The sequence below is a fragment of the Ambystoma mexicanum genome, chromosome 12 (assembly GCF_040938575.1).
Source record: "Ambystoma mexicanum isolate Mex_15411 chromosome 12, UKY_AmexF1_1, whole genome shotgun sequence".
Lineage (NCBI taxonomy): Eukaryota > Metazoa > Chordata > Amphibia > Caudata > Ambystomatidae > Ambystoma > Ambystoma mexicanum.
Window position 1 is genome coordinate 969,807,016 of NC_090936.1, and position 22,615 is coordinate 969,829,630.

General features: G+C 44.9%; 1 protein-coding gene across 1 annotated transcript in view; it reads right to left on the minus strand.

The window, feature by feature from the left end:
* Positions 1 to 22,615, minus strand: part of CPT1B (carnitine palmitoyltransferase 1B) — a 607,650-nt gene that overhangs the window by 271,172 nt on the left and 313,863 nt on the right. Inside the window, exons 7-8 of the mRNA XM_069629453.1 lie at positions 20,401 to 20,478; positions 18,866 to 18,973 (exon numbers count right to left, since the gene is read on the minus strand). Of these exons, the coding sequence (XP_069485554.1) occupies positions 18,866 to 18,973; positions 20,401 to 20,478 (186 nt within the window). The remainder of the gene's footprint in view (positions 1 to 18,865; positions 18,974 to 20,400; positions 20,479 to 22,615) is intronic.

The following is a 22,615-nucleotide window of genomic DNA, read 5'->3' on the forward strand; positions in this document are numbered from 1 at the left end:
AATTACTCGAAAGAGAAAGATGCGGAAACGGTGTGGCTTCGGACGACAGTTGGGAGGACGAATCACTGGATCAAGAGCCTGAGCCTAGTCGCATGGATGATGTCTCCACCTGGTGTACCTGCCATCGGTGCAAGGTAATGCCAACCAAGGAAGGGAACTGCTGCTGCTGAGAAAGCTGTGGATGCCTGTCCTACACATTGAATGTAGCTCTGATTTGATAAAGGCTCGTGGGAGCCGAAACGCGTAATCGAGTAGAGGGCTCGCACATTAGATTGTGCAAACAGATTGTGCCATTAAACAATCCAACTCTACACTGGCGCTGAGTCCTGGAGTTTTTTCATCTTTTCTGTCATTTAAATACAGTTTGTATCTTTCTCTTCCACTGGTGGTACAGACTGGTGGCCTATCGTGCGTTTACATGGTGGCTTCATGGGAGGCTTGGACACCGTGTTCGAGAATACCCGCCTGTGTCGTTGGTGCCATTAGAGACACATTCTCCAGTGACAGCGGTCAGTACAGGGGATTTTCCCACATTGTGCTGCAACCCAAAGTATACAATGTGTAGTACATTTGTGCCATCAACATCAGCAACAAATTAAAATACAACTGAACTTTTAAGAATGGTTGTTTCAATTTTTCTGTGAATCAAGGACACGCTCACTTGTCCTGGGAGGGCTGGCAGAGGTGGGAACGGCCAAGGTGCCAATGTAGACTACAAAGGTATCTTCTGCGCAGGGGGCATTGTTCACATGGCTTCCCCAGACCCAGTGTCTCCAGGCAGGCTTGCCCTGAAGCAGACCATGCCCCTGCAATCCACATAAGTGTGTCTACATTCAGCAGTGTTCCGGCCCTTTCCTGCATGCCTCTTGGCCCTCCACCCCCCTACCCTATCAATGGCAGTTCACACCTGTGTCCGTGCGCTCACAAGGGGGCTCTCAGGGTGGGAACGGCCGAGATGCCAAACACCATGTACACTTCAAAGGTATCTTCCGCGCAGGGGGCATTGTAGACATGGCCTAGCCAGACCCAGTGTCTCCAGGCAGGCTCCCCTGAAGCCGGCCGCGCCCCTGCTATCCATATAAAACCACGCCATATACATGTCACTCATTCACATACACACCCAATTTTCTAATTCTTTATAAACCCCTTGATATTTATCATGAGAACATCTGTGAGCACTGCAAGTCAACTCGTGATCGTGCTACCTGGGAACATCTGTGACCACTGAAAGTCAGCTAGTCATCGTGCTACCTGTGAACATCTCTGAGCACTGGAAGTCAACTTGTGATCGCGCTACATGTTCTCCTGCTACTAACTACCCTGCTTGCTGAATCTAACCGTTTGTTGGTCAAGGTAGGGCAGGTCACCTAATCATCTCTTCTTGATCTCTAAAATTCTACTTATTTCGAACTAATGTAACCAGTAGTGTAATGTTCATTCATCCTTTTGCCATTACCATTGTCATCTGTTTAATATATTCTGTTCTCGATATATAGCAATTGTCATCAATGTCAATTGGGATAGAATTGCATCCTTCGCGGACAGTGTCTATAAGCATGTTTCCTTTTGATGCATGATAGTACATTCAAGGGACGAGTAACACGTTAGGATTTGCGTCACATCAATCAATTGTGTATGAAAGTTATCCTAGAATACAGTCGGCTACGCTACACAGGTTTTGCTTATGTGGCCAAAACAAACATTGCATAGAAAAATGTATGATATAATTGCATCTTTTTCACGCATTCATGCAAAAACATTTTTAACGATGTGGACTTTTTTTGTTACAGATTTTTCAACAATGCCTGCTTGTATGGTACGGTTGCTGTTCCAAGACCCATACTAAACCTAAGGGCACAATAATGCATATATTCCCGAGGAATATAGATCTAATAAGAGAATGGGTCAGATATTGCGGATTGATTTGCGCCAGAGGAGCTTGAAAGTAGAGCCCAGGATGCCTTGGGGGACTTGAGGGGTGATGGATTCCGCATCTGCAGCCTGCACATTGCCACAAATATGTACGACCAGTTGCAGTATGCAAAGCATTGACTCAGAACGTCTCGTAAATTGCTTTCAAATGCAATTCCAGCTCTAGTCATGCACACGCTGCCTCTAGTCATGCACACGGTTCATGAATTAGCTGTAGGCCTTGGGATACTGAACAGGTAACTACATGGACGGATTGGTGCTTTTAGTGTAAATGTTTCTTACTAAACTTTGCATATTTAACAGATTGTATTCATTTATGACTATACCCTATTTTGCTAGACATCTGGCCCTGGTTTTAGGTAGTGACGACATCACTGGCACGTCCAGAATACCAATGGTGAGCCATACAGACTGGCTGAAGTTCATATTCTTGAGAGTTGGATCTTCCCACATATCTAATGCAAATCTAATTTTCCCTTTACCACTTCGTGACAATGCACTGAAAATGAAGGAGCAAGATTCTGCATCCGTTTCTTTCCAAGAGTCTACAACAACTTTGAGCGCCTATCGGGTAGTTTTATTTTGCTATTCGATTACGGAAATGTAATATGCATTGAATTTTAGATCATATGAAATATTTTACGTATCCTGTCGTTTGTTTACATAATGTTTCATTAATGGGTTTTTATTGATATGTACCATTGACTGCATCCGATTGTGTCTGTTCAATTTCACTGTTTTCATCCATACTAAAACAAGTACTGTGTTACAGGGGGATGCTGGTACTTCGACTACAATTACATCATCCTTTGGAGCTGGTCCAGAGCATGAGGTATGCATACTGACAGTTCCCTTGAATGAAAGAAAGTATATTCTACATCTGATACTATTAGACAGTGATAATATTATAAACAAGCATCTTTTCAAACTTTTACCATTTCAGTTCTACCGTTACAATTTCTACCCTAATGCCGAATACAATACAAAAATCAGTGGGTTTCGCACAGTGATCTCTGATCGATTACACTAGCCATCAATCAGGTGAAATTCCAAATGTATATTTTGACTAAATGATGTACAGAGTTTACGAGGGTATGTATGTAAGCGATGTGTGCAAGGAAAGAATTTGATTTAAAAAACGATTTAATTTTTTTATTCAAGGGATGTATACAAGGTCGGGAATTAGAAGAGGAGGCACATGGATCAGAGTTGGCGGACCAGCTTGCTGGTGCAGTCGTTACAGTGAAGAGCACGGTTTCAAAGAAAATCAAGAAAACAAGGGTAACTAACAAACAATTTTGTTTACAAAAAGTGGGTTAGGCTGGTGTTGTCTTCATACCGTGCTTTTTAAAAAAAATCAAAAGTGCTATATACTGTATGTTGGATTTACATTGAACATGTTTTGAAGCATGAAGGATGATGAAACCATTGGTAAAAAAAAAATGAACATGTTTTTACAACCCATCTCCTAGAAGGCCAAAAGAAAACGAATTATGAAGACACAGACTACAAATAAAATCGAAGATGCTGCTTGCCAAACAGATTTCACCATGAAGCATCTAATATTTGAGCGCGGCGTAGTCCAATCAATAAGCAGACTCGAGATGCTTACGCCCAATGGCCAGAAAATTAATTGAATGTGACCAACGAAGCAAGCAAAGTGTTTTTGGAGCATTTCTACAATGTGAGAACTCGACAAGACGAAGAAGAAACTGAATATAAGGAAGATGCTTTTGAATTACTCAGTGACCACTTCACACAATCTAAACCCGCAAAAAAAGGGCCACCCAATAAACAATCGACATTGATGGTTTCTCCAATTCGTGTGCAAATAACACAAGCTGAAATAACAGACACTGAAGCCTCAACGCAATTGACCGAGGAACTAGCCAAAGACCTCGACTTCAGTGTGTCCTGTTCGGCCGATATGTCCACCACAGTTGAGTCACAAACCATATTCATGCAGGACGATATTCTAATAAAGGTGCACAAATACATTATATTCGACAGCTGCCTGGTATAGATTAAACTGATCCTGAAATGTGTCCATCCAGTGAGGGGGGGGGGGAGTATGCAGGCAGCCATTGGTGAACGTGACTTGTGTATCACAAGGCACAAACCTGAAAATCCAAGCCTCCTGTGGTCTAATCAATGCTACATTTTTATGGTCCGCTCAAGCGATGCTGGGAAAAGTGCCAGCTGGAAATCTACTGTATGCAGCAGCTTTACTTTTCAGTGGCTCTACTTTTAGTAAGTTGTCCAGTTTCTGTCAATTTGTGGGACTCCAGTTCTATCCTAAAACGCAGTACTACAAATATCAACGAGAGTATGTATTCCCTGCTATTAGTGAAGCTTGGAAAATTGAAGAAATGTCAATTGAAAGGACATTCTCTGACCAACGGTTCAGGCTAGCTGGCGATGGACAGTGTGACAGCCCCGGATTTTCTGCAAAGTACTGCACATACCACGTTCAGGACATGGAAACTAAAGAAATTGTGCGTTTGTTGGTCGTGCAGGTGTTCGAATGTTTAATCCTCATTGGCCATGGAAAAACATGGTTTTATATAATCCCTGAAAGATCTCCAATCGAGGGGAATGCAAATAGACCTCATGTCTACTGACAGACATATTTCAATAGACAAGGCCATGCGAGAGCAGTTTCTAAACATTCGCCATCAATTTGATGTATGGCACCTTGCCAAATCAATCAATAAAAAAATCACAGCTGCTGGTAAAAAAAAGGTTCTGAAAATATTTTACAGTGGTCCCAGTCTTTGAGCAACCATCTTTGGTGGAGCTCCAAAACTTGTGGTGGGTCTGTGGAAATTTTACTTGAAAAATGGCGCTCATTGATGCACCTCTGTTCCAACGTTCAATCATGGACAGAGAACCAACATTTTCACCAATGTGCACATGCACCTTTATCGGAGGAGCAGGAACGCAAGAAGAAGCGGTTCGAATTGATAAGAATCTATCAGGAGATCTGAAGGGACTCACAGAATTCTGTCACACAGGAGATTTGGAGGTGTTCCACAATAAAATAACACAATTGAGCAAGGTCATGGTGGTCCAACTAGTGAGTCAAACTTGCTGCTTCTGACAGAAAAACAGAATCTGGACTGACACTATTTGTTGAGTTAAACACTGCTATTGCTATTTAATTAGTCTGCAGTGAATGTAGTGGTACATATACAAATTTGGTCATAGGAAATTCAACTTTCAACGTATACATGATATAGTACATGAGTGTATAAAATCAAATAAACAATACTTGACGATTGAATTTTAACAAATGCATTCTCTAAATCTCCTGTTCTGGAGGAAATGAGACATCACTGTTTGCAAGTGTTTAAGGTACAAAGCGGACATATAATGTGACGACAATCAAGGTTGCAAGCCAAAATGAACAATACAAGTCAACACAAATGTGTTTCGGCCTCTTAAGCTAAATGTATATAGCAGTTGTTGGGTAGGCCTTCATCAGGACGGGTGAATTATTGTGTGGAAGAGATCCTATGAACTCGTAATCAAATGGCACAATGGCGTACTTCATCAAAGTGTCCAAATACACTTACGGTAATGGGTGTGTGGTTCCAAGTGCCACACGATTCCATTCAAAATGGCTGTGAAATCACAGAGCGCATAATATTGCGCTTGGGTCCAGACGTTCACAGAGGAAACGGCAGACCACTGCCAAGCCGCATCCTTGCATGCGAAGAAATGGAGCTGTGCGTCCGTCGGACTCCTGGCTCCCTGCAGAGTCTGCAGGGAGCCAGGACAGCCAAAGTCAATTGGAGCACAGTCTATGGAGGTGAGGCACTTTTAGGTAGCAAAATCTTTCACAATGTTAGAGAGTTTGTTGAAGAGAAATCACTGTAGGGTCACAAACTGTTACACTTTGAAGGGTAGAGCGGAAATCAACTCTAGCAAAGTAGCTACTGCAAGTCTCAACTGAGAAGAGCAAAGCTAAAGACACTGAGGTAAGTACCCCAAGTCAGAACAGTACCTTCAGTTAGAAGAAGAGTGGTCCAGCTGGCTTCTGGCGGGTTGCACCGATGCAGATCCTGAGTTCCTAGGCCTCAGTCGTGGGGACAAGAGGGAGGACGTATGGAGGACTTCTGTGGCAGCATTTCAGAGGTCAGTGGTAGCTACGGGTCCTTTTTCAGGTCAGCGGCTCTGGATACCGGTTGGGCTTCCTTTACTCCTTGAGTCCTGCACTCTGATGAGGTGACTCAAGCTCTGCTCGTCTTGCTTCTGGAGGGTCCTTAGGAAACTCCTGGAGCTTCTGGCCCGGTCACAGAAGTTGCACTCGACTATGAATTTCTTGACCCCTGGCATTCGGTTCCTGCAGCAGCAAAGAAGTACAGCCAGTTGGGGAAGATGGTCCAGTGGAGTTTGTCTCTGGGTTAGTTGGTCCCACTAACCCAAGGGTAGAAGTCGTCCCTTCCAGAGCTTCTCTTGTCGATTAGAAAAAGGAGTTTCAGCACAGCAGCAGGGCTACACCGGGCAATTCAAAGGTCCAGAAGGATGCAGAAAGATTCACAGTTTCTTTGCTGGATTGTTCTTCCAGTGGATGACTCTGTCTTCAGTCCCAAAACCCTCACCTTTTAAGCAGGTTTCTCCCATTCATGCGCAGCCTAGCTGTCACTTAAACAGCAGGGTGGCTGTCCTGCAAGGACAGCCGGCCAGCCAATCAGGACTGGGTGCATTCAGGCATTCCTAAAGACAAAGGACAGGGGAGTTTCGGGAACCTCCCTTACTTCCTGCCCTTCCAGGCACACTGGAGCCAGAGGCGGGTTTCAGTACTTAAGCCCGCCAAAGGCAAAATGAAGAAAGGGCTCAAACCTGGCTTGGCGCGCAGAGTAAAACCCAAGAAAGACCTCACAAACAGAAAATGGCGAAAAAAGACGACCAGGCCATTTTGACAAGATGGTCACCCATGGGTGCTATACTGCAGCTGAAGATTCAGCCTGCGGTAGAAAAGCACAATGGTAGGAAAATAAAACCACTGCCACCAGCCATTTAAAGTAGTGAGGGTAACAGGAATAATGTTACATGAGTAGGTAGGATAAGGGGCTACTAAGTAAGCCCCCAGTAGTCCACATAAGATGGGGTGTGCTGACCTACAGAGAGAAAAGGTAAGTAAAGCCAATTTCACTTTGCTATTCGCGGGAGCAGTAGTTCTCACAAGAAAAGGTATTTAAACCTTAAGAGAAATCTAAAGGATTTCTCTGTGACACTGCACTGAAGGTGCTGTGTCACCAAACAAAAAGTAGATGCCTATGGAGTTTGTCAGAGTCCAAAAACAAAGGAAACAGGTAATCCAAGTCAGATCAAAATACATGAGAGGGAGAAAAAGAGTGAACTTAAAAAGTCCTAAAGTCCAGCAAAAGATCTGGGGGTCTCTAAGGTTGAAAGGAATTAGCCAGAAATGAGAATTCTCCCTGATTTGTTTTGATGCAGGTGTGGGGGGTATGAACCATAACTGGACACTATTTTTCTTTGCGGCAAGTTTTGGAAATGGGACATAGGTTTGAGTTAGTACAGTGGCATGGAAGACATCCATGGCTGTGGAATTGAGTTGTGTTACCGTGCTCGATTGGCGCCCACTGAAGGAGAAATCTCATCACACTGCATGGGTGGCAGATTGCGTTATCAGATAAAGGATTGGCGTTAAGCTCATACGGTTTGCAGGTCTCTGAGGTCCACCTCTCATCACATTATTTACACCCTCAGCTTCAAAGTCTTCATACAGCATTTTCTCACTGATGTTTAATTCCACATCTCAATCTAGCCATACTGTATTTTCTTTTTTTAGATATTGGTAATTTCTTAGGCGCTGCCTGATGTACACCCAGGTGCCAAGTGGCAACCAGTGTGTGATAGAAGGGGAACACAAACCCAGTGCTACTACAAGGCAATTCTAGGAAGCTGACTAAGGCACCACACAACGAGAGAACCTATATTAATAATGATAATATCACGTTTTTAGATAGGTCAACATGCCTGATTCCTCCTGCTTCCAATCGCTGCAATAACGAAAGCCATTATAGACCAATCGTTCATGTTACTCAATGTATTGACCTCAGAAGGATGAAGGGCTGAGTCTGCCAAGTTTCAAACCTGAGTCGTGCCAAAAACCGAGAGATGCATGAGGTGAGAGCTTAACTCGATGAGCTTACTACTATAAAGCAGAGGCGTAGCCAGGATTGTCTAACAAGTAAGGCCTGAAGCCAATGTAGTTGGGCCCACGGCAGTGACATTAACATCTGTAAATACCTGCATAGCGCTGCTGAGTGGAAATTTACAGATTTTGGTAGGGCCTTGCCCACTCAGACCCTACCCTGTCTATGCCTCTGGTATAGAGAACCGTTCAGCCCTTCTTGTACCAAGTCTGGCCTCATAAGGAGATATGGGCATCACAATAATACCTTACCTGGTGGGACAGGAAACCTTGCACTAGCATTGGGGGAACAGTAAGAAAGAGAACGTCATGTGTTGAAACATGGGTCTATGCTAGAAGTATGCATAGTCGGCCAATGTTTCAGGCAAGGATAAATTGTATTTCGATCATGAAAGTTTCACAGAATTAAGCTGTTTTAAGTTCATCTTTGAGCCTCAGCAGATTCTGTTGTCATTGGAGCAATGGGATTGGTTTGTTCCAAGATCTCCTACTGAGATCGCTGGGGAAACTGGTCCTATTTCATCAGATTGAGTCTCCTGTCCTTTGCCCATCTCACTCAGGATATAGGTGAGTGCGCACTATTTCTCCCATTTGATCATATACTTGGTCCTTCTGCCTTAGAACACCGTGGGCCAAATTACAGGAGCTGCGTACAGGTGAAAATGCAATGTTTCATTGCATTAGATAGAGAAAAGGCAAAGTATGCGCCAGGGCAAAAACCTGTTTGTTGTATACATTTTTGCACCAGGGCGAAATGTGCCCTAGTGCTAAAACCGAATATTAATAGCACTTGGTGCAAAAACGCCTTGAAATCATATGTTTTTGTACTCAGGCAATTTCTCCCTAATGTTAATAGCTTGTAAAATTGCACTTACAATGTTGCAATGTTTTTATAATATGGTCCCTCGTGGGTTAAGGATATTAAACAAATTACTATCAGCTCCAGCAGGAGCGAGTGTGAGGGAACAAAAATGTAGGTTGAATTATTTTAATGCCTAGGCATATGTACAGATAAATGCTTTATAAGTGACCTGTTGCCATAGGGTTTTTCCAAGTAAGCATATTTTAAATTTATTTTAAACTTACATCTGACCCTGAATCTTTACTATAATATGAGGTTTTCCACCTTTTATCAAATTGAATGTTACACTTTGAACATATCACCCCATGTGCAAATGTGTACTTTTTGTAAAACAACCCCTATAACAGGCAATATTGTTCAGCTATTTGGATATACGAGCCATTGCGACTGTGGCCAGCTAATATTCTATGGAAAATCCAAATTAAGCTATAATACTAATGTTCAGCGAGATGGACTGTATGTATGTTATATCAGAGAGGATTTATAAAGTGCCATGGTGTGGTGCTCAGCACTGTCTCGTGTAACCGCTGATGAACTGGAAGGTGGCGGGGAGGTCAGTGAAGTGCACAGACCTGCTAGCGAGGTCTGGTACCCCCCCACCCCCCAAGGCATTCCCATCCCCAGATGTTTGGGTGTGTTGAGGTGATGTAGGACCCATCTCAAGCAAACACGCCCAAAACAAGGGCACATAACCACAGAAAGGACCATTCTTGCCTCTTCATGGTGCCCTAACTCACAATTCCCTTCTTTACCAACACCCATGTTCACTTTCGAGGGAGGCCAGTCTCACAATTACATCATTCAACAATCATAGTTTGTTATTTTCTGTGCAGTGTTACCCCTCTATTCTATTGCGGAGTAGCGCCCCTGCATAAAGCATTGCAATGAATGTATGAAGTAAGGGTATATATTTGTTCCCCTTCTCTCTCTCTTACACAAAGACAGACCCACACACTCCCTCTCTCACTTCCTCAATGCAGTTCAATGTAATAATGATTTATTACCAGGACTCACGAAGACACAGATATTGTCAAGTTTGTAGATCACTGCTATACATGGGACCTTGAGTCTCTAATGGTGCTGCAGTCTTCTTTTCTGTGCTTTTTCTGGGTTTTCTCCTAGAGGGATTTAGTTTTCTTCATTAACTCACAGCCTTGTAAAGCAGTTGATCTTTCTTCAGAATTTTTCATACTATATTTTCTTTATCTTCTCATGTTTGCTTCAGTGTTAGAGGAAGAGGGCTTATTTTCCATCAGCCCTGGGTCACATTGCTGACAGACGTGGTCGTGCACTTTTCCAAAACTGTCTTTGCCAGCCTCTCTATTTCGAGACTGCGGTCACGACTGTCCGTGTTATTCGGGTTTTTCACTTAAGCAAATAGTCTACTAGGGCGTATTTCTTGTTTAGCAGCCTGTAGCATTTTATTTTGTTTTGTGAGTCTGGACTACCACGTGGTTGATGTATCGCTGTTTCACGTCTTCGTGAGTTATTCTAGTCAAAGTGATTTTAGGTTCCTGACATTTCTCTGGACAGACAAATGACCTCATTACGACCCCGGCGGTAGCCGTGCTGGTAAAAACAGCACGCCTGGCGCCGCAGTCGTGTTTTTTTCCAGCGCCTGGCTTTGGGGAATAACCAGGGCATTACAGATCCCGGCGGTCCCAGAAGCCAGGCGCCAGAAAAAGTGACTCCTCATTCCCATTCGAGTCCCATACGACTCAATGGGAATGGGGAGGATGGAAGCACCGGCACCGTTAATAACTGTGCCGTGCTTCCCTCAAAGTCTACGAGCGGGTGCCGTTCCGCCCGCCAGGTGAGACCTGGCAGGCGGAAAGGCATCCGGCTTGCAGGCTTGTACTTTGCCGGTCCAGTAACACAATGGTAACCGGACCGGCAGGGTCGTAATGAGGCCCAAAGTCTCTAATTCTTGAATGCATGCAGCTCATTCTGTGGGTTATTTGCTTTTATTTGCTGGGTCTGTTGCTTTTCTCAGTTGGGTTTTGAGAGCATTGGCCTGGAAAAATCTGTTGTTGTTTGTTCAAGTGGGTCTCTAACTTTGCTGTTTGTTTCTCTATCTCATTCAATAAGGGGTGTCGCCTTTGTTCTGCCCAGCAAGCATTTTTGGGAGAATTCCTGTGGTTCCTAAGTGCTTGTTTACAGAACATCAGGTGCATATCTTCGGTTAGACTGGTGTCCCATTTAGTGCAATATTCTGGGAACTTTGGAGTACTGGCTTCATTGCACAGTCAAATAGCTTAATCCAGAGTTCCACTCGGGTTCATTTTACGGCATAGAATACGCGCATTACCTTTTCTTAACGATATTTCATGGATTTTCTTGAAATTGTAAGAGGCTTTTGATATTATTCGTAGATCGTTGTACTTGGACATGAATGATTCACCATCTAACTTCAACTTGAATTAGTTTGTTCCGGGTTTTCTCTCAAACATCATCACTTTAGAGTTGGCTTCTTTGTTAATGTTAAGGCATCAAGGTTTGCTGTCATATTTTAATAGGACCAGGCTTTGTTATAGCTCGTGTTCTGCTGACAACAAAATAACTTAGTCATCAGTGTAAAGCTGATGTTTGTTTCCTCTTGTGTTGATTATAGTTGGGCTAAGGGAGCATCCTTGTCTTACTCCCTGTTCTTGTTTGAAAGGGTCTGCCCTCATGCTGTTTATTGTTATGCTGAAGTCTGCTCAGGAGTTCATACTGCAGATCACTGTATGGTCTATACCAATACTACTTCCTAATAGTTTTAGGAACAGTCATGTGTGCCATATTGAGTCAAGCGCTTTCTAAAGTCAATGAGCCTTGTAACGAGTTCGGTGGTAACCTGCCGGTGCTACTGGTGGGTTGCCGCCAAATATCCGGGTGTCACCAGGACATTTCAAGTCCTGGCGGGGCGAGATATCAGGCGGCAGAAAGTGCAAGTCCTCATTCCCATGGACTCCATGGGAATGGGGACATGGAAGCACCAGCACCATTGCTAACAGTGCCAGTGCTTCCGCGACAACTCTGTCTACCGGGGCTGTTGCGCCCTGCAGCTCAGACCTGCCGGGTGCAACGGCCCAGGAAGGCAGAGTTGGAGTGTGGTGGTCCGGAAACGGTGCCGGTACAGTGCAACCATACCCCCTTATTTCCGGACCGCCACACTTGTAATGAGGCCTGGGAAAAATGCAAATATTTTTTCTGTCTCGGCTCTCTAGGCGTATTCATCTATTACTGTACTCAGGGTATCTATATGGTTCGCTGTCCTGTGCCCTGCATTGAATCCTATTTGGCTCTTGTGTGGAATTCCGTTGTGCCGGACATACATCTGGATTCTCTTTAACAGAACGGTGCACAACAGTTTTCCTAGGTCGATTCTCACACAGGTGCCACTATAGCTCTGTCTCTCTCTCTCTCTCTCTCTCTCTCTCTCTCTCTCTCTCTTGGTGAGAACAATCTCAGCATAGCGGTATGATGATGACGCTGATGGGCAAATAAACAGGTGCAAGGAATTGGCATTATTCTGCCCCCTAGCCACTAATGCTTCAGAGAAGCTGGACAGTTGTATGCAACAGATATTGAGTTGGCCTGCAGACTTTTTACTTAAGATGGGTGCATCCTTGAGCACGGCACTGAGTTTGAAAGGAAAGGATTTGCATATTACAAAAGGATTTGAGCATCTACAGTAGCTGCTGGAAAAGGCAATTGAAGCGGGCAAAGGATTTTTTTTAACCATGTCAAGAATTTTCTACACTGTTTAAAACCAACAGAGTTCAAGGAGCAGTCAATGCCATTTTTTAAGTTTGAGTCAATCAGCTCAGCCAAGCCCAAACATCTGTTACAATCTCTGTGATGCATAGATTCTAGGAGCAGAGGTCACTCTACCCACACTGCTTCTGCACCAGGTTTGAATGAGGGCCTTTTAACTGAGTAGTTTACAGCCATGTAGTGGTCCCAAGGTGCTTCTTGGGTAGGATATACCTAATAGGAGCAGACTCTTACATCATCTTCCAATCTCAGCCTGGCAAACCGTTCACTAGAAAGGAAAAGCGACTTGATCCAGTTTCAGGTGCGGCCTATGACTGATGGGTGTAAGGGATGGATTTCTGAATTGCATTTGGTTTGTCTTATTTTGCTTTTTGGGTGAAATGGTGGTCGACTAAATAAGGCCCCTGCCACACAGAGCACAGTATTTTTTGTAATGCATAACAATGTTATGCCACCAACCCACTGATTGCGGGTTATCTACATGTAAATTTAGTTAGTGGCAGCATTTGGAATTGTAGGATATTTTGAAGAATCTATGTGTAAATAACTGGGAGGCATGTATGCATGATGCAGCCTCTTTTAAAAAACAAATACAATTTTATAATGTAATTAAGTCTACTCTCTTCTCCTTACATAGATAAACTGTGGGCATCTCCCTCTAGAAGAATAAGAAAACAATAAAGGGCTGTCACTTTCAGATAAGACCCCCATCTCTATGCACAACAATCGCCCCCAGTAGTGTGAGGTACCTTGGATAACTATACCTCGTCCTTGTTTCCTTCCAGAATGCATTTCTTCCATGAAAGAAAAAAATATTCAAAGAGCCACTCTGTACATGGCATGTTATAGAGAAGAGCGCCCTTTCAGAAATCTCACCTTGCAAATTGCCAACCAACAAGACTGCAGGCTGATGGGAATCAGAATGAAATATACACCCCTTTCTGGTTGGTCCAGAGGAATGTGTGATGCGGACCATCGATTCTTCAATGCACTGCCTCGGGATCCATTTATTACATTCCTCAATGGTACTCGTATCAAACCATGCTGATCCATCATCCATCCATGTTGATTTTGTTACAATTGATGCATGTTGAGCTCTATTTTTTCCCGGATACGTACGTTTCTTTACGACCGCTCCCAGTGCAGTCGCGATTGGCATGGTGATGTCACAGGCACTTGGTGCCGGCATACCGATGGAGCTTTGCACTCGGACAACGCTCAGCGTTCTATGATATAAACGGAATTCAGGTAAGCATGGTTCCCCTTTAGCGAGCTCACCTCTCGATACCTTAAGAAGTGCACACGCCACGAAAATAGTAAGTGCGTGATTTCGGTGCCATTCATAACACTTTTTCCACAGATGACTGAATATAGATAAACAGTAAGCTTTGGTTGTATTTGGCTTTCAGGAGGTTACGCTTGCATATCATTGGTTAAAGATTCACAGTGGTACAGGTCCGGATACAGGTAAACCTTTTCCCACGTGATGTTTGAAAGATTTGGTTCCTTTGAATGTTTTAAGAATGCTATTTCTTTCTATGTTTCTTCCCTTTGGTGTATATTTTTTGGAGTTGTTGACAGGCATAGGTACCTAGGCAGCTTGTGACACTTTTATGGATAGATATGCTTTTGTCATTTATTATGTAGAATCTAACGATCCACATTTTGTTGTTTTTTTGTTCTTTTTTACTGTTGATGTATGATGCTAAACAGCCAGGATTGTCCAACTCCAAGTCCTGAGGGCCGGAAACCTGATGGGGTTCAGGGATAGCCCTCATTAATATTCATGAGGAAATATTTGCATACATTTAGAATCATTGTATGCAAATTTATCTCAGGAATATTACTGAGGGTATCCTAAAAATCCGACATGGATCTGGCCCTCGAGGCCTGGAGTATACCCCATACTCTTGGGTTATATGGTAAATTGCAATACGTGGTTTTCAACATACTATCACATGTTATTGTTGTGGTCTTCATAGAGGTCGTCATGAAGACAGAGCATGTCCAAAATGCATAGGCAGGCCTTGGTATATGTGCATTGTCCTCAGTTCACCCATTCAAGGTCTGTCCACCTTTTATGCAAATGTGTTGTATATTTGGTTTGTTATTGAATTAATGTATGAGTACATGGAAGATACCTTATTGAGCTCATTGATCACAGTTTGTTGAGCAGACTGTTTCCTGGTAGGCACACACCAGGATCTATATCGCTGTATTAGATTACCCTAGTGCATAGGGTTTTTCCCGCAGCGTTCCTCTAACACTTTTTCAGGACTGTCTTATAGTTGAATATACATACCCCATCTTACACATAAGGGTGGTGCACACCTTCTCTAGCCACTAGTTGGATACCACACACTCATCAGAGATTGTGCCCCAGATTCCAGTGCTGCAATATGCCAGGTGCCCAGTCCGCTCAGAACCCAGGATACCTGCCGCAAATCCTGCCGTCCTACCCTACACCTGAATCCCGTGGATTCCAGAGCCTGCTTGCATCCGATGCCTGTGTCCTTCACAAACATACTCTTGTGAGGGACGGCCTGCTCCTCTGATGCATACTCACAGCGATCCTTCCTTCCCATACCACCTGCAACCTGAAAACCCTGAGGCGTTCCAGACACTGCCTCATAGTGCTGACATGGATGCCCTGGAGAGAGTACGTTCATGATTGCCCTTCTAAGCACTAGCCATACCTCTCAAATATCTGGATACCACCATACATAAAAACTAATGTGCCTATGGGAAGGTCCTTGAGAGCCTGTAGTACTACATTTGTGTGTGCCCCCTTCACCCTACATCCTCAGCCCCTCCAGTGGGCATATGAATCAGAAGCTGCTACAAAAGGAAAGCATCTCTTGGGCCCTTATTTAAGCTATCTTTATTTATTTATTTGTTTATTTATATAGCACACCAAACCCAGAGGTATCTAAGCGCTTATACTTAAGAGATTGGTTACAGTGCTTATGGTTACAGGCAAGAGTGAACTTGAAATAGTTACAACACAGAAAGAAGTATAGTTAAGGGTAGTTACAGGAGTTGCAGGCAGGAGCAAATAGGGTAATTGCATCTCACAAGTGCAATAGTGTTCAGGTGGGCACAGTGGAGTATCCTAGCCCAATGTTGCAAGGCTGCTACGTCACGGGTGCAGTAGAGTCGAAATGAGCACCCTCGTGGAGCCTAACACCATGTTGCAGGGTGGCTGCAGCACAAAGATACCGTAAAGTCAAGTGGGCATACAGGCACAAGCATACAGCAGGGGGGACAGGCAGGCTAGATTCAACTTTTAAACAAGGCAGGTGTCACATTCAGATACTGGTAGGGCTAGATAAGATGTGGAACAGATTAGGTAGAGTGAGAGGTAGCCAAATCCAGTGCAGAGGGAAGGAATTGGGAGGCTAGTAATGGGAACTGACCGTCTGAAGGTGTTTGGAGGTCCATTTCTCACTGTAGACCAGGGAACAAGGTGGTTTCCTCAGCTTCCATTTATGTGGGAGTTGAAGGGGAAATACCCAAAGACCCAACAGACCCGGCCAAAGAGCGGACAGGGAGCAGACAAGAGCCTTCGTTGTGGGCCTTAGGTGGTTTGGGCCAGCTCCCGCCTCCCGGTTGCTGAGATTATTTGACGAGGGCCAATCCAGCCAATGGGAGGGGGAGCAGGCACTCCAGGCAGCAGTAGTCTTAGGGCTGCTAGATTGAGGCGACCATCTTTGCATGGCTTCGGTGATAAATCGGTGGGAAGCAAGATCAGGATTCAAATCTTCCGGAGCAAGCAGGGAGTGATTGCCGGATGTAGTATCAAAATACACATGATGCGCTCTCCAAGCAGTGATATTACATTAAAATAAAGATCAATTCAGATGTTTCAAATGCGCCGAGGTGCGCATCTCCGGAGTATTTGCAGAAATAGCTTACCACTGATTGGGAGCACAGATGGTCAGAGGCAGCAAGGTGTGGGGCAGCCAGTGTGCAGGCAAAGGGTCAGCCTTCGATGTAGAAGGAAAGGGAGAAATTAAGCTCCATCGGGCCTCCACCAGGACCCGGACCCGAGAGGGGCTCGGCGGGGGGTAGGGCATTACCAGGCCAGGTAATGCCCCAGGCCAGTTAGAGGTTTAACAATAGCCCGGGGCATTACCTCCCCCAGTAATGCTCCCCTGCAAGGGTTATATTGGTAGGAGTACCCCGGCACATTTAGTACCCTGGCATGTTTTACTGGGGTATTATTTTTTTATTTATTTTTTTTTTTTTAAAGTTGAGAAAGGACGTGTTTGCCGTTTCTCAACTTTAAAAAAAAACCTAAAAAATAAGATGCCTGCCATGGATCGGGGAGAAGGAAACTAGACTTAGTTCTGTCTCCCTTTCCATGTCGTGTATTTGCACATCAGGGACGCGCCAGGAACTCTACTGTTCCCGGCGCTGAGGTCGGACAAGGCAACGGCAGGTAAGTGGGGCGGGGGGGCTAAATATCTGGAAACAGGAGGTTGGGGGAGGGGGACGCTGGGAGCCCTTACCAGGCACGTGGTGAGGGAAGATGGTGGCCTCCAACTCTGAGTAGCCTCGGAGAGGGGGCTTTACCTTTTGGTAAAGCCCTCGTTCTGAGCATCCTCATTGGCTGGGAGGCCTAAACCCTGCCCCTGACGGGTACTAATATGAGTTGGCCACATTTATGCCACTTTTGTTCGTCCACAGCAAAAAAAACGTTTTTTGATGCATTGAAGAGATGCACTTGCATAGAACTTTTAATTTGTTTTACCTCCACCTATTTTGGTGGCGGTAAAAACTGGATTTGTTTTCATGCCGTATACTGCCACATAATCAGGCGTTACTTACTGCATGTGTTGTTCCCCAGTAATACTACATTTGATGAACACCTTCAGCCTCATAATGTGGAGGGTGGTAAAAACTGGTATTCAGAAATACTGCCTGTTTTGTGGTAAAAACTGGTATTCAGAAATACTGCCTGTTTTATCATTACGTACAAACCCATAATGCGCCCCACAATGAGGCACTTAGTTACTGTTTAGTGATTCAGATCAATTAGGAAAACAACAATCAACCAAGAACCACAAGAATTTGGTCCCGAGAGAACACACTTTACATTGTCTTTCTAAGCAATCTCATAGGATTATATTTCTTCCCTTTCTCACTATTGGTCCTATGAAATGGACACTCTATGTGGACAGAGTTATTAAGCCTGAATTTTCACAGATTTGCCTAATTTCCACGATGCCATTTTTGTCAAAGAATGACTGCGTTCCTAACTAATGTGATATTGTACTGCATGTCATCATACTGTATTTTACTCCATCGCCACCTCTGGCAGAGCAGAGGCCTGGATTTACTTTCTCACTACCAGAGGTGAACTACAGATGATTAGGTAGTCCTTTCTTGCCCTGTTCAATGATAGTAACCACTGTGCGGGGTTAGGAGGGAGCCTGGGTAGCTCCATCATTGGAGCCACTCATCCCTCTCTCCTCACTGCAGCTGTGGAATGACTATCAGTCCTCCTCTGTGAAATGACCTTTCGGTTCCTTTTTGCACACAGGATCTAATCATCTGGCCATGACTGCCACGTGCTTGGTTATAGGTGAAAGTTTCGAATGCATAGGATCGAATACCAAAAGGGTCGAATCAAAAGGACCTAAAACCAAAGGGTCGAATTTGTATATATTTTTTTTGAGGGGGGTGGGAGGGGTCCCCCCAAACCTCCTTTTTTGTGGTAAAACCACTTTTCTTTCAAAAACGGAAACCCAAAAAAATATATATTTAAAATAAAATTCCACCCTTTGGTTTTAGGTCAAATTGAGTCGACCCTTTGGCATTCGATCCTTTTGTATTAGGTACTTTAACTGGACACCCACGTGCTCTGGTATATAAAATATCCTGCCACCCCCATACAGACACATTGCCTTATCACAATTTCCCAATGTCAATAACCTCCTAACTTCCTGGCAGGGCATCCACCTGATCTCCGAAGAGGTTCCCCTCCACGCATCCAGTGGTTTTCTAGGTGCAACTCACCATATATGGCATGTCAGTCGCCCACTCACTCCACACCTGATCAGTGTGGCACTCACACCCACAGCAGCTTCCCCAGTGGATGGGATTGAAGAAATCATAAAACTCACCGGAGGGATCTCTTCGCGGTCTAGTCTACGGCGGTAAACAAGGATGGAATGCACAGCGTTTCCTGCCCGAGAGGCTTGTCGAGAGGTAGGTGTTACGTATAAGAAATCCTAAAATATGACAAGAAGATATCAAAGTTAGGTCTGAGTTTCAATCTCAAAAGTATGACAAAGGTCATAGTTATTGGCTGCAATTGAAATTGGACTCTCATTTGCACTGACACAAAAGCAGAGGAGCATAAACAAGCTACAGGTAGAGCAAACATACATACATCCTTTATTCCTGGTTCTATGTTAAGATGATCACTTAGGATAGGAGTCTGCACTCTTAATTTCTCCTGGTTTGAACTACAGTTCCCATTAGCCCCAGCCAGCATAGTCAATAAGGGAACATGGGATTTGTAGTGCAAAGCTACTCGTGTACGAGCGCATTACAAATAAAATATCAAATATCAAAAAACATTTGGAGAGGCGCAGGTTGCAAAACCATTTGCGGATAGGGCTGAAGGAGGACCGCCATATGGGAAATGAAATGTACAGGCAGGATCATATTGCGTTTATCTACAGGTGGATGCACATGGAACCAATCTGCAGGTGGGAAGATAGTGGGGCAAGGAACTGGTGGTCAATACAATTAATGTATATTTGGGCTCACATGGGAGTTATCTAAAATTAGGCACAAATTGTATAATGCAGGTGGGATTACATACGAGCAAGTGAGCAATCTACAATTGAGCTCACACAAGCACCTTCTATACATGTACTCACATGTGAATATCTTAAAGTTGGGCTCAAGAAGGATTCATCTACAATTGGGCCATATATGTGCAAAATGCAGACACATCATGGGAAATGTTGGCTCACATGGGAGTCATCTACACATTGAATTATATGGGGTGTCCTACAGGTAGGCTCTCACAGAAGCAAACTAAGGTGGGCTCATCTGGACGTGACACGATGTCCCTCACGCCTGCTCATTCAGCCTTACCTGTACTATATCCTCATGGAGTAGCTCAAAATGGCAATTTAATTTCAACATAACTCAAAATAGCGTCTATTCAAAATAGCGCATGTGTGTGAGAGACTAGTTTGGGCACGGTCCTTGCACTACTCTTAGTAACTAGCCAAGTCCTGATTTTAGGTGTGTTTTGAGGACTCGGAGCAAACATGTCTCAGTGACACGTCTATTGTAGGCCTTTTGCTGCCATATTGGTTAGGCCCGTCGAAGGAATGCTGGACAAACAGGGTCATTGACGAAGCAAAAAAGAAGGCTGGTATAAGTTTCATGGGTTCAATGATGGGGTTGGGGCCGATATGAGGGGGCCCCTGAGGGCCTTTCAGGATGCAGACAATGTCGACTGGCAGAATCGGGACAGGAATTTCCCCTGATAAAAGGGATGTAGGACAAATAAGCAGAAGTGTACGCTTGTGAACAGAGAACAGATCGCAGTTTGCTTAGATAAGTGGGCTTTTAAATGTGTGGCACTGTAATGGTTGCTGTTAAAAAGTGCACTTTCATGAACCCGCGTGATCCTTACCATGGCGTAGTAATTGCTGTTCACCATGATGGGTCCTCGGCCCCTGAGGTAGATGTATTCCTCCCACCAGTCACTGACCTGTGAAGGAGGGAAGACAAGAGCTACTTATACAACTATGGCAGACGAACCCACCCCCGCTCCTACACCAGAACAAAGAACGGGCAGGGACAAAGCAATAGCCACCAGGCTAAACAGGATAGTATTCTGCAACATATACACTGAAACAATAAGCCACATCATTAGTATTAGTTGGTGTCAGCTGCGGCTGACCAAGGATCCTCTTGCTTTCCGTAAAAGTCAAGAGCTTAGAAGGCAAACACACTGTAGAGGTAATGGAGCACATACCCTGCACCAAATGATAGCAACATCTACTTAGAATTTGCGTATTCACAGTTCTCATCAAATCTATAAATTGGGTTCAAGACCCCTGGATGTGTAAATCTGCAGAATACATTAATCTTGTTCTATTATTCCACAGATGGTGGGGACTGTGGGGTCATGTACTGAAATTCAACTTGATACCTTAGTAGTCACTTTCATGGACAGGTGATCTATCTCTATGTCAACAAGCTACAATAGTGCTCTGCATGTTAATGGTCATAAAGGAGGCTAAAATAACTATTAACACCCTGGGAGGGGGCACTGGCCAATCAGGATTCTCGGAATGAGGGCTGTATTGTATGGTACAAGCCTGCATCCTGGGTAGCAAGAAATTCAAGATAAAAGAGTAGGGAGTTGAGTAATATGAATATCTGTTATCTGTACTTTCAAACAATAGTGAATTAGGAACAAGTTACTTAACTGTAACTGTTGTTCTCCAGCATGGGTCGGACGTGGATCCCTTGCGGCGTCCATTGTGAATTGGGATGTGGAAGTATGCATCCTCCAAGTTCAGCAAAAACATAAAGTCTCCCTCTTCAAGCTGTCCGAGCACGTGCTGAAGGGTGACCATCCAGAACTTTTGAGACTTGATGCATGTTTAGTCGTCAGAGGTCGAGGATGGGCTTCCTGCGCCGGGTCTTCTTTTTCATGAGGAAGTACCTTGAGTACACTCTGGAGCCCAAGAGCCGCTTTGGGACAAGCTCTATCGCTCCTTTCTTTAGCATGGCCCGCACCGCCAGCAGCAGCTGAGGGACGTGGATTTCCTGCTGGGCCACCGGTGGTATTCGGGGACACGTCCGTTGAAATTCCAGGGTGAGTCCGTGGGCGAGAGCGTCCAGCACCCAACGGTTGGTGGAGATGGTCTACCACACGCTGGTGAAGTTTGCCAGCCGGCCTCCCACCGGGGTGCATGGGTGGGGGCACGACGTCACGGCCGGTTCAATCTTGCTTGGATGTCGAAGGGCCACCTTGGGGTCCCTAGCGATGACAACGTCCTCCTCCGAAAGCCTTGGAACGGCCCCTGCTTGTTTCCTGGGCCGAGGAGCAGGAGGGCTGGCGGTAAGAAGAGGAGCTCCCACCAAAACCTTTGGAAGATCCCTGGGATTAGCCTCCTGTGGGTCGAAAGGACTGCTGGTGCTTTTGATGAGTACCCAAGGTATGTGTCGTCTCCGTGTCCGTCTTGATGGCCTGTAGAGACTCATCTACAGCCTTCCCGAAGAGATTGTCTCAGTCAAAGGGCATGTCCAAAACCCTCATCTGAACATCGTAAAGAAAGTTGGTGGCCTTGAGCCAGCTGCGACGACAAAGGCAAACGCTGTTGCCCATCTGGCGGAACCTCTTGTCGGCGATGACTGTGGCCACCGTGATGGCGTGGTCCAACGCCACCTTTCCTTCCTGTAGAATTTCCAACGCCTCTGACCTCTTGTCGTCGGAGAGCAAGTCCAGGATGGAAGCAATCTTGAACCACAGCTCTCGGTCGTAGCACGCTATGATGGCAAGGGCGTTGGCGGCCTTGATGGTAGAGGCCACAGAGTAGATAACCCGTCGTCCCATGGCATCTAATTTCTTCCCCTCGCTGTCCGGATGGGTGGTGGATGCTGCTGAGGAGGAAACGCCCAACGACTTCTTCTTGGCTGCTGCCGATACCGTCGAGTCCGCCGACGGTTGAGCCCGCAAGCACTTGGGCGCAGAGTCCAGCATCCTGTACTTCTTCTCAAGGCGATCCCTCTTCGCCAGGGCCGTAAAAGGGTTCTTCATGAGAGACAAGCCTTTGTCCCAAATGTCATCCAGGAGTGCGACCGAGAGGATGTTCTTTCTCTTCGCCTCGCGGCAC